This window comes from Chinchilla lanigera, unplaced genomic scaffold (genome assembly GCF_000276665.1).
Source record: "Chinchilla lanigera isolate Chin_1 unplaced genomic scaffold, ChiLan1.0 scaffold00080, whole genome shotgun sequence".
Taxonomy (NCBI): Eukaryota; Metazoa; Chordata; class Mammalia; order Rodentia; family Chinchillidae; genus Chinchilla; species Chinchilla lanigera.
The window spans coordinates 10399823-10412024 of NW_004955481.1; the positions used below are offsets into that span (position 1 = coordinate 10399823).

At 44.6% G+C, this 12202-nt stretch overlaps 2 protein-coding genes across 7 annotated transcripts in view; one reads left to right on the forward strand and one right to left on the reverse strand.

Annotated features, from left to right (window-relative positions):
- The window catches only part of LOC102024798 (protein FAM170A-like), a 49783-nt gene that overhangs the window by 25600 nt on the left and 11981 nt on the right, over positions 1-12202 (forward strand). Inside the window, exons 1-3 of one of the 6 annotated variants that reach the window (XR_001230912.1) lie at positions 6728-6803; positions 7148-7262; positions 7631-8085. The exons of 2 other annotated variants lie outside the window; for them this stretch is intronic. The gene's annotated coding sequence lies outside the window, so the exon portion shown is untranslated. Of the gene's footprint in view, positions 1-6727; positions 6804-7147; positions 7263-7630; positions 8086-12202 lie in introns of those variants that run through there. 3 more of the 6 variants (XR_001230913.1, XM_013503342.1, XM_005402934.2) reach the window with 3 other exon arrangements.
- Positions 454-2324, reverse strand: LOC102025359 (C-C motif chemokine 3). The gene is made up of 3 exons (XM_005402905.2): positions 2138-2324; positions 1362-1476; positions 454-930 (listed from the first exon to the last, which is right to left on the reverse strand). The coding sequence occupies exons 1-3, from the start codon at positions 2202-2204 to the stop codon at positions 840-842; spliced, it is 273 nt and encodes a 90-aa protein (XP_005402962.1). The 5' UTR covers positions 2205-2324; the 3' UTR covers positions 454-839.

The following is a 12202-nucleotide window of genomic DNA, read 5'->3' on the forward strand; positions in this document are numbered from 1 at the left end:
GAGAAGTGTGTGTTCATCTGAGCTGCCCATTTCTGGATTGGGTCTTTGAATTTGGGGAGGCTGATTTTTTTTAATGCTTTGTATGTTCTAGATAGAAGACCTTCGTCCATGGGACAGTCAGCTAAGATTTTTTCCCAATTTGTGGGTTTTTTTTTTTTACTCTGCTGGTGATTTCTTTAGGTGAGGGCGGTGATTTTTAGAATTGCATTTCTCATGCTGCAGCAGAACTGGCATCATCGCAATTCACTTGTCCACCTACCCTTTGATAGACATTTGCATTGTACTTGAAGGAAGTTTAGGGCTATGTTGAGTACAACTAGCAAAAACATTTTTGTACACATCTTTCTCTGGCTTTCCTTTCCTACATGGAGGGCTATCACCTCCCCCTGGCCTTTTCTAGTCAATGAACATGATTTCAGAGGAAAACAAAAAACTAGAGTCAGAAGTCCATGGTTTACTTTAGAATATAAACATGATTTTTATTATTCTGACATTGGTTTGAACAGAGCAAAGGGTTCCTAAAAACTCAGTAAGCATCTGTGGATATATTTGGTCAAATCTGAGACAGGAGCACAAGCTTTCAGCATAACTATCCGTCAACCACCACATGAATGACTAGCATGGGAACTAGGAATAAGAGGGTGTCCTTGAACTGCTCAGAGAAAGCATTAGGTGAGTAATACGATTTAAAGTGTAAGTAGTTTAACTAAATTAAGAAACGATTCAGAGTGTGGTTAGTAGCAGGAGAGGGACCAACGGGAGAGAGAACTCAGGGGTTGCAGGAACGTCCACTTGGCTCTCTGTCTTCCAGCACGTCTCACTGGTTCCCGCTGGGCCATTCAAGAGCTCCCCTCCAGGTCCCTGATGTAGTCCTGGACCCAGGGGTCGCTGGGATTGGCACAGATGTGCCGGCCTTTTTTCGTGAGAAAGCTATGAGGGGAGCAGGAGTATACAGACAATGAGTGAGGGCATCTTTACTACCTGTGGCCCCTTCTATTTCATGCCTAGGGGCAGCTCAAGATGAATCCATTTTTGTAAGAAATCATCCGTTTAGATCTTGGGTCTCCCAGGCTTTCCCTGGGTGTTTTGTGGAGATCCCCTCAAACCATTTCCTTCCTGCTGTCTCAGTCTCTCTTCTCTTCCCTTTGCTTCCTAGAAGCTCCCCCACTGACTCCCTGCAGGCCCCAGCCACTGTCAAGTTATCACCCTGTGTGTACCTGAGTCCTGTACGCACAACAGGCCTGCAGAAGGCTTCTTATCCAGGGGTGGTGCACCTGAGAACTACTTCCTCCTCCCCTCCTGCTGGTGCCTGCTCCCCATTCTGTGTCTCCCTAGGGGTAAGGAAGAGCACTGGTACTTACATGACAGCATCCATGGAGCATGTGCTGTCGGTTTTATAATAGTATACCACACGATTTCGGGGGATCTGACGGGAGATGAAGGAGAAGCAGCATTCAGATGGAAGGTGAGCCTTATCTGAGTAAGGAAACAAGGGTAACAGGAGTTGTCAAAACAGGCAAGCTGGAGAGGACCTGAGAAAGTGGGGAGACCGCATAGCTCAGAGGCTGAGGGGAAAGGCAACCAGAAATAATTTGGCCTTTTGTTTCTTCTTAATTTCCTTAGTCTTGTTTTGGTTTTTATTGTTCCAGTTTGGTCCTTATCTTACTCTACTGGAAACGAAGCTCTCCAGATAACCTACATGCTTCTCCTCGCTCTCTTTGGGGGAAATTTCTTTTCCCGAGCTCTTAAATCATGAGATGGCTGAGAAAAGTAGGGACATCTCTTCTCAGTTACCCAAGAGGTTGAAATTTTAGGGCCTATTGAGGCAATTCTAAAACTTACCAGAGCCAATGGGAACTAAATACACAGACCTGGATTCTCCCTCTTGGTAATAGCCCAGTAAATTAGATTGCAAAGTTCTCCTATGACAGGGATAAAACCTCCCCCAATTCCCATCCTACTGGCCCTAATGATAGACTCTATTTGAACTCTCTGAATGAAAACAAATGTGTCATCCTGAAACCCAGCTCAATACTCTCTTGTTTCACGGGGTGTCTCTCAGCTGCAATACTGGGGTGATATGGTCTGACTCCTGGCCAGGGAGCAATAGTTAAAAGTAATGGGACAGCAGACTTACCTTTTTCATGAGAGTGGAGCATCACTGTGCAGGGGAGGACCAAGAGGGCAATCATGAGGGCCTTCATGACTGACAGGCAGAGGAGTGTAGGCAGGACTGAGATGGGGCTTTGCGCTCACTACTGCTAGCCTCCTTCTAGGACTGAGCTATCTCCTTCCTTTTATGTGTGTCACTGGGCCATAAGGACATAGAAATGGCATGTGCTTAAGCAAGAAAGTTTAAGTACAGTGAGTGTAAGTCATGTGAGTTGCACAACCCAGGGTTGCCTGTGGATACTAGAGTTGGGGTATATACAAGAGTGAATCAGTGGCTCATTTGATTGGGATGTATATGGGGAAGTTGTGTCTCCTGACAGATAAACAGGAGTTGACCTCACCCAAGAATTATGCTGAGCTGTTTCCTCTTTATATGACAGATACCGCTCTGAAGTCAGGGGTCACAGCCGCCTTTGCTAGAGCAGTGTACTTTGATGGCCTTTCCAATGTGTGTGAGTGTGTTTGTGTGTCTTTCTCTATGTCGTCTAGGCTGACCTCAAACCCCTGAGTGCAAGTGATCATCCTGTCTCAGCCACCTGAGCATCTGAGACTGTAAGGCTTGCACCATAGCACCAGGCTTCACAACTGTTCTTAATTTTAGCCAGGCACAGTGGCATAATCCTGTGATCCTAGTCCTCAGGAGGCTGAGGTGGGAGGATCACCATGATGAGTGTGAGGCCAGCTGGGGCTACACAATGAGTTTAAGGCTAACCTGAACTATATAGTGAGACCCTCTCTCAAAAAACTACAATTATTCTTAATTGTAATGTAGTCAAATACATTAGCTTATTTTGTAATCCAATGGGAACTCTTTTCTCTATCCTAAGGTAACATCTATTTCTGTGTTAACTTCTGGAATCTTTATTGCTTCAGCATTGATACTTATATTTACAATCCATCTAGTATTTTTATATTTGATGCGAAGAAGGATTCAAGATTTATTTTTTGGCATAACAAATATGTGTCAGTATCACTAGCATGTTTTATTGGCAAAACCCTGACCATTAAGGAGTTAGGGAACTGGCCCGTGTGATTATGAAGGCTGACATCTATATGGGCTCAAGTCATGCCCCTGTCCTTTAATAGGCAACTGTAAAGGATTGGAGTTGGGGCTGGAAATGGCCAGAGAGACTCGTGCATAGCATCTTGTGGTGAATTATACATTCTGGGGTCCGTTGCATCCTCACAAGGTTCAGCATGTACAAGAATAACTTGATTGCTCATTTTTGGTGGCTGATTGTATGGAAGTGTTTTGCCAGTAAGAGGAGGTGAGATGTTAGTGTGGAAGCCATAAGTGCATGGAAAAATCTGTTGATTAAGACTTCCTCCCACAGAGCAGATCTGCAGTGCTCTGCTACTGCTTCTCTGACCACACGAGGTGACGTACATGGTAATGTCGCATTGTCCTGGGTAGCACAAGTCACACTTCAGCCACACGTGGGGTGCAAAAGACCATGACATCATGAAGATTAGTATTTCCAAGAAAAAACATTAACCAGTTACGGGAAGTGAAGAGTTACTGTCTGGGCTTCAGGCATAACAAGCATAGTGAGGGCAGACTTTTAGTTATGGTTTGGTTCATGAGTCACACAGTTCCTTACCATATTCCATCGCTGGGCTCAACACCGGGTTGAAGATGTGAATATGCATCAAATATGGGGCCTCTGTGTAGATCAGGAGCTCTAAGGGTCCTTATTTTTTGATTCAGGAAGCCCATGGCTAGGAAAATATTCTATGAAAATAAACTTTTTCATGGAGAAGTTTTTTGTATAAACTGTTGAATACGGTTTTCACATAATGATTAAAAACTGGAACCAGTCCAAATATGCATGATAATATTAATGTACAAAGCTGACAGCTGAATAAATTAGGCAACTCTTAAAAGTGCTGGGATGATTCGGAACAGTCTTTAATGTTAAATCCAGATAAGAAACAAATAAAAATACAAATAAGAAATTCCATGATTTTTCTGGAGCACAGTAATGTGCCCCCTTCCCCTGACAGATAGGAAGAAGTGAAAAACCACATAAACAAATAGAACCATCATAAGCCTGGAAAAAGTGCAATAAACATGAGCATGCCTGTATCCTGTAATATGATTTATGTAATCCTTTTGGGAAGAGGCCCAGAAGAGGCTATAACTGGGTCACATAGAATTTTTATTTTAAGTTTTTGGAGGCATCTGCACACTGATTTCCATTGTGGTTGCACTAGTTAATATCCACACCACTTGCAATAGATAAATCTTGGAATCCGCCTATAGGTGCATCGACAGGTGAATGAATAAAGAAAATGTGGTCTCCATACACAATAGAGCTACTAGGAAGGGTAAACTGAGGCATTCGTACCTTGAGACAATAATGTTAAGTGAAATAAATCAGACGTAGGTTAAATAGCACATGCTTTCTCTTCTATGAGAAACCCAAAGTATAAATAATTTAAGAGTAAGATAAAATGATGGGAAACAGAGATGTAAACTTTGTGGAGATGGGCAGGGGGTCTGGGGATAGAGGGAGATGAGGAAGGATAGGAGGAGGTAAAAATGATGAAGGTGTCATCTGCATATGTACTAATTCCCCAAGATTATTATCCTTATGATATATTGCAAACATATAGTAATAAAAAGGGAAAGAAAAAAAAGAGAAAATGCACTTGAAAGAAATAAATAGAAATGTCGAATGTGGTTAGGTTTGGGTAATAGAATTTGTCCTGCTGCTGGGCATGGTGGCGCACCCATAATCCCAGCACTCAGGAGGCTGAGGCAGGAGAATCATTTCCAGTTCGAGAGCAGCCTGGACTACAAAGTGAGCTCAAGGCCAGCCTGAACAGCACAGTGAGACCCTGTCTCAAAAAGACAAAAACAAAACAAAACAAGAGCAACAACAACAAAGAATTTGTCCTGCCTTCAAGGGAAAATGTTTACTCAGATTGTATCTCAGAATTCATATATGCAGCAATGGGAAGGCAAGAATGTAGAGGAAAATTTGCACATTTTTACCTGCATTTGCCCTGCCCCTTATTCAGCTTCCTCATACTAAATCAGTTTCTATTGTTGCCTTCACTTTGCATATTTAAAAAAATTGACTTTTACTACTTTTGGGGGAATAATTTATAGCTTACATTATAAATAATGTGAAAAATTAATTTGAATTTAAAACATGAGTGCCATTGGTTTTTCTGTACTCCTTTGAGGTGCTCTCCTATGCCTGTGGAGGAGACTTTGTGAAGATGCAATGGAGCCTGAGGAGTGGTAGCCCTCTTGTGATCCTGAAGTGACAGACTGCCCAAAGAAGAGAATCCAACACAAATAATAGGGGCAGGGGAGGTGCCTCAAGGAGCTAGGTCAGTGAGGACATTCTTTTTTTTTTTTTTGGTGTTTTTGAGACAGGGTCTCACTATGCAGTTCAGGCCGGCCTTGAGCTCACTTTGTAGCCCAGGCTGGTCTCGAACTCCCAAGGATTCTGCTGACTAGGTCTCCAGAGTGCTGGGATTACAGACATGTGCCACCACACCCAGCCCCATAGAGGACTTCTTGAGCTGCTAGACAAACCCAGGGAATGGTCACTTTGTCTTTAACTAAGGTAAAGGAGCAGGGCGTGGTGGGACACGCCCATAATCCCAGGACTTTGGAGGCTGAGGCTGAAGAATCATAAATTCAAGGCCATCTTGGGCTGCATAGTAAGGTCCTGTCCCAAAAAAGAAAACAAACAAAAAGAAAATGGAAGTGTTCTAGGGTTTTTGAGGAATAAGGACTTCCTTTTAAAATTTCTTTACTTTCTTAATTTCAAAGGGGTATTATTGCAAGCAGGAAGTATCTCATACCTTATTGAATTAGGAACCCCCTTTTAATTGTTACAAATGAGGTGTGAGAAATACTGTTGTGCATACAACTTTCTTCACCTGTGTGTTCCTAATATAGGACACATCCCCGGAGGAGCGCTTTTCTGATCTAAATCTTATTGTTCATACCAGGCCCCAGTTAACCCAGCCAACCCAGGGACTGGCCTCTTGCAGAGGCTCAAGGATGTCTGAGCAGTGAACCAATGTTTTACAAGCCACCCTCGTATTTGCCTTCCTCATCCTGCTGTGGCTCCATCCAGGGTGTGGCCTTAGTTTGAGTCAAGGCTCAGTGGCATTAGCACCAGCACATCCATGCTGTTGGTACAGCTGGAGAAGCTAGCAAGGGGCTCAGCTCTGAGAGAGACATGCTTTGTGTTTCGGTCTGCTCTGGTGAGAAAGCAGCGACTAAATTTGTCTCAGGGTGACACGGGCATCTCACCTCCTTGCACTGTGGAAAGCATTTCCCCATCAAGTAAGCAACGGACCCAGTCTTGCAAATTGCCTGAGCTCTCCTGGTTGATTTATTGCACAGCACAGCATCAACACCATGAGCCCCCCATCCCCCACACCCTCCCAAACTTTCATGTTCTGATGTCCTGAGGCTGCCTATAAAGACATTTCTTAGACCCTAGAAGTAGGCAGCAGCTGTGTGTCCTGAGGTCCCAGCCCTCCTTGGCCACCATCTGAATTCATTCATCCTCTGCTGCCCAGTGACATGGAGGTCCCTGTGGCTGCTCTCACTGTCCTGATCCTCACTGAGACCCTTTTCTCCCAGACCTGCTCTGCCTCACGTGAGTCTGTCCTTTGCTCTTGGGTTGCCCCTTTGTGGCCCTGGCTTGGACTACAGTGGGAAGTTTGTGGCTGAGACCTCCACATAGGGAGCTCCAGAAAGATTTTGAGACTACTGCCCAGAGGATTTTCCTTCCTAAGGGCTTTAGGAATTTTATTCATTTCTGGGAGATATAGAGGGAGAGAGTCTCACTTCACAGGAGAGAAAATGGAGGTCCACCCGGGAATATGTAAGAAGTAGAATGTGGACCCAGTTGGCTCCCTGTCCTGTGGTAGCCTTGGTTGCCTTCCCAGCCTTTCCCCCACTGAACAATCACTTGAGATCTTCCTGCCTTGTCTGTTGTAGTGGGTGCTGACACCCCGACCGCCTGCTGCTTCTTCTTTATCTCCCGGAAGATCCCGCGCAAATTCGTGGTGGACTATTATGAGACGAGCAGCCAGTGCCCCAAGGCGGCTGTCATGTAAGGCCTGGTCCCCTTGGCCACCCCTGAGGAGGGAGGGAGCCTGGGCCAAAGGGAATCTTTAGCTTCCTAAGGCCCATGAGGGCAGGAGTCCAGGGGAGACCCTGGGGTGTTTTCGGACCTGACCTGGGACCTGAAGGGAGTCCCGAAGGACCTTCTCCTGAGTGCGAGGAGGAGATGGGAGGAGGAACAGTAGGAGGCTGGCTTTCTGAGGGAGACACTTGGGGAATCTGTGAAGCTCCAAGTTAGGGGGGCAATTTATGAACATGTGGACAGGCCCTCGGTAGCCTGGGCAGAGAAGGATGTGGAGGCCCCCGGGAATCCCCGGCTGGAGGCCTCAGTGTTGCCTCATTTCCCTTCCTCCACAGCTTCCAAACCAAGAGAGGCCGGGAGATCTGTGCTCACCCCAGACACACCTGGGTCCAGGAATACATCGCCGACCTGGAGCTGAACTCCTGAGTGGCCTGGAGGCCTCCCATCTGTGGGCCGACTGGGGAGCAAACACCTGATGCAGGGTTCTGTAGGCCGCCTCTTCTGTGGCTCCCACCCCAACCCCAGCTACACTCTGGAACCCTCTTAACATTCATTTGAGTTTATATGTCTCATTTCATTTTTGTTATTTGTTTCCATTTTTAAATTGTGTTGTACAACGAATGCTTCCTCTGTCCTCTCATGATATCCTCATTGCTATCCTTTCCCCTGTCTGCAACTATTCTCACAGTGCATGCATGAATCGATGAGTGCACTTAGACATCGCCAGAAAAACTGTAGCATGCATCTCACAAATGCTTATCGAATGATGTTGTGCAGCACGGCTTCTAAGGTATGGAAGGTGGCTTATAGAAAACATAAACCAGCACTGTCTTTGCGTTGAGTCTTTGATCTTTGTTTTCCAAACGAAGAATTTACAGTTGATAGAAATACTGGAAGGAGGATAGAGGAAGATGAAAAGAGGCCGGACCCACAGAAATGGGATAAGAGTCGTACTGCAGTCATACCAGGTGTTTCCCTGGAGATGCCTCCCTGGAATGTCAAAGCCGACTCTCATCATTATACACCCACATCATAGTAGATACGGTCTAGAACAAGTTTGTACTTAAATAAATAACAACATGGTGCCAACTTATGCACATAAGTTGTTTTCTGTAAAGCTCTCCTAAATGATGGCTAACATTTGTTGAGGGCTTTCTAAAGTGCTGGGTTCTATGTTAAGTGTTTGCTTATGTTAGCAAGAGTTGAGCAAACCCTGCCAGGGAACTGGCCAGGACTTTCAACCTGGCTGTCAGCTGAGAGCCTTGCTCAGGTTCTGTGTTGTTCACAGTTCTGCTTTTGAGGGGAATATTATTCACTTCCATCTCTAGTGATCAGCGTGAGCAAAGAAAAATATAGCACAAAAGGCAGATGTGGTGATGCATGTCTGTAATCCCAGGTGTTCAGGAGGCTGAGGCAGGAGGACTACAAGTTTGAGGCTAGTCTGGGCAACTTAGTGAGACCCTGTCTCAAGATAAAATAGAAAGTGGTGGGGACGTACCTTAGTGGTAGAGTGTTTTCCTAGCGTATGCAAGGCCATGGGCTCAATCCTCAGTAGGGCCAAATACATAGTAATAATAATAATTCTTAAAAGAATATGCCTTGTGTAATATTTGATATATATTTATAAAACTTATGACTTACCTGACACGCGAATCTAACTGGGCACCCTGTATTATATCTTGCTACCCTCCTCGGAGTGAATATTTCTCAGAGAGGTGTGTATTTCCTGTGTAAAATGGTACCTAAGGATTAACTGAAGTGTGGAACAGTTCTTCCCAACCTTGAATTCACAGTAGAATCACTCAGGGGAATTTTGTAAACTCCAGTGCTGAGGCCTCACCTCCAAGTTACAAATTTAATTGGATGTAGGTGAGACCCAACAGGAGCAATTTAAAAACCGCTCAGGTGATGTTAATGCAAACCAAGTTCAGACCACTACTGGTCTACAAACATAGGCCGCTTTTTAAACGGGCTTGCTATTTCAGAGACAATGTCACTCTTCATTTTTGAAGGATTCTCAGCTATTTTTTTTTGCTTAATTTCTTAAAATTGTTAAGTAGAAACAGAAAATGTCACACACAACACCACATCTAGAATGGGAACCTCTCTTCCCCCAGCACAGAGCTGGGAGTCCTCCTTCTTTCCAACACACCCCCCCCACACACACCATCACTTCAACACACACACCCACCCACCCACCATCACTTCATTTACTTCTATCACTACATTGCCCTCTGCTGGTAGAACAGTGCTGCAGGCATGGCTGCCTCTGCAACTGGTTTCCTTTCTCTGGTGCATCCCAGCTACACCATTATCAAGAATACAAGTGGTTACTGTTGCGGTCTGTTTCACGCGTCAGCTTGATTGGTCTGAATATCCCCTAGGTAGCTGGTAAACTGTTATCTCTGGTTGAGTCTGGGAGGCCCCTCCCGAAGACATCAACACTTAACTGAAAAGATTGGATACAGATCTGCCCTCACCAATGTTGGCCGCCAATATCCCATCAATTTAGGACCCAAGGGAACAAAGAAGTGGAGGAAGGGCGAATCCATCCTCTTTCTGTGAGCTGAGGTGTGCATCTTCTCTGGCCACTGGACATTGGCGTTGCAGGTCGTTGGGCTTTCAGGCTTGGACGGAGTTGAACCATCATCTCCTGCTTTCCCTTGTAAGGGCTTTGAGCTTGAACTGAGACTTTCACTGTCAGCTACCCTGGTTCTCAGACCTTTGTTTGTTTGTTTGTTTTTCTTGCGGTACCAGGAATCAAACTCACGACCTTGCGCTTGCCAGGCAGGCGCTTTGCCGCTGAGCTGAATCCCCAACCGTTGTTTCTCAGACCTTTGTACTCAAGACTTTGGACTGAATTATATCACCGTGTCTTCTGGTTCCTCAGCTTGATGCAGATGACCATAATGGTGTCAGCCAGTGCAGTGGTTGATTGATTATGTCAACTTGAGAAGTTTAGAAGCATAATTTAACTTGGCTCAGCAATTGTCTCAGCAATTGTACACCCTAGGGTGTAGAGGAGCGCCCTAGGGTGGAGAAAAGCCACCCTAGGGTGGATCGTCTCCTTGATAATATAAAAGGGAAAATGAAGAAGGACAGAGGAGCTTCCATTGCTTTTGAGGGAGCTCCAGTCTTCACCTTCAGCTTGGACTTAGTCTCCTGGCTTCTAGTGCAGACTGTTCGGGTTCCACCTTGGATCCTTCAGCCTTCCATCGCAGCCTCATTGGCCTGCCGGTACGGACTTGCACGGAAGTGTGCAGTGAACTCCAGACCCTGGACTGATTCTTTCCATCTTCAGTGTGCAGACACGCTCTGCACGCTTCCTCGTACAACTCTCTGCCTGACCAGCGTAAGCCAATCTTGTAATTTCTTGTACATTTGTACATCTTGTGTTCTATCTGTTTCTCCAGTAAAACCCTGACTGGTACAGCCAGTATCTAATATGTATCTATATGTGTAATTACATATCTATATATCTATATCAAAAGTACATAGAAGAAATTGCGACAGAGAGAGAGAGAGCTGTTTTGTTTCTCTTTAGGGCCCTGAGAAATACATTCATTTATCAAAGAGCTCCATATTAAATAGGAGGGATCTAAAGAGATCGGACTGGTCTTAGAGCCAGCTTCTGTGTCATGCCTAATCTCTCCCCTTCGCATTTTTGCTTATACTAACATTGCTTTGGAGTGGGGAAAATCTACTTTTCTAAGCCTGTATGCTTCAGATTCTCAATCAGCTTTGTTTGTACGCAATAAGCAGAAAGGGTCTTTCTTAAGAAAATTGTTATCTTTCCTTCTGTACTATCATGCAAATCCGTTTAAAAGTCAATCTCTTTTTTAGTTGGCCTTACTGACTGATGCAAGAAGCAATGGGTTTCTAATATCCTGAGGTTTTCTTTTTCATGAAACCGTGGAAGGCACATGGCCTTAAACTATCTAGTAGGCCATACAGATTACCAACTGTTTTGCTAAGGTCTTTAACCTTAGATCCTGCCCTCAGCGAATAGATTTTTTGAGATCTATTACCTGCAACATTGTGGTCTGTGTTAGTCAAGGATGTTTTAAGTCAGAAAAAATGACTCAATCTGGTATAAATGATACAAGGAACTTAGCTCACACAACCAAAGCTTCAGGCAGTACAATTAGCTTCAGGCAAAGTTTGATCCAGTGGTCCCTAAAAGATCACCATAAACAGGGATGGTGAGTGTTTTAGAGCTCAAGGATTCCAACAGGCTGCTGAGGTCCAGGTGCCGTAGGTTTACCACCACTGCCATAGACCATGTTTCTTAATTTCCTCGCCTTCCAGTTTGGAAGTTTAATGATAAGACCGGTTACGTCTCTGAGGGCAAAGTTTCCATGAGAAGAGAATGTTGTTGTCCTCCTATCTCAGATTGAGCACCTGCGGTCCACCTATATTGGTCTAGCTTAGGTCAGGATTCTATCCCTTAATCCAGGGGTCCTGCTAACTGACAAAATTCACCTCATTTACTTGAGGGTTATAAAAAACAACTGAAGTTCAGTTTAGAAGTCAAAGCAGGAAGACTCTCCAAATATCTTACTTTGAAAGCTAACTTGATTAAGTAACATCTTTTTAACAAGTGTCACAAGAAACCACCAATATACAGACTAGCCTTGGATTGCTGTAAAATATTTCATGGAAGGAAAAATGCTTTTTTCTAGGGTCATGTTTAAACCAAATGTGAAATGTTTTTGCAAATCCGTATTTCCTGGTTTGATTTGAATATAGTATTTTTCTTTTGAAACTCACGTTGGAGCTTAAACCCCATTGTGAAATATTAAGTGGGCAGAAATTTAATATGACAGTTGCATTTAAAGAGGGCCCTTTGGGGCTGGGCATGGTGGCACTTCCCTGTAATCCCAGCTCTTGGGAAGCCGAACCAGGAG

Coding starts and splice junctions, on each gene's coding strand:
- LOC102025359 (XM_005402905.2), bottom strand. CDS start 2,204: ATGAAGGCCCTCATGATTGCCCTCTTGGTCCTCCCCTGCACAGTGATG. Junction 1,477..2,137: donor GCTCCACTCTCATGAAAAAG/GTAAGTCTGCTG, acceptor TTCCTTACTCAG/ATAAGGCTCACCTTCCATCT. Junction 931..1,361: donor TGCTCCATGGATGCTGTCAT/GTAAGTACCAGT, acceptor CTCCCCTCATAG/CTTTCTCACGAAAAAAGGCC.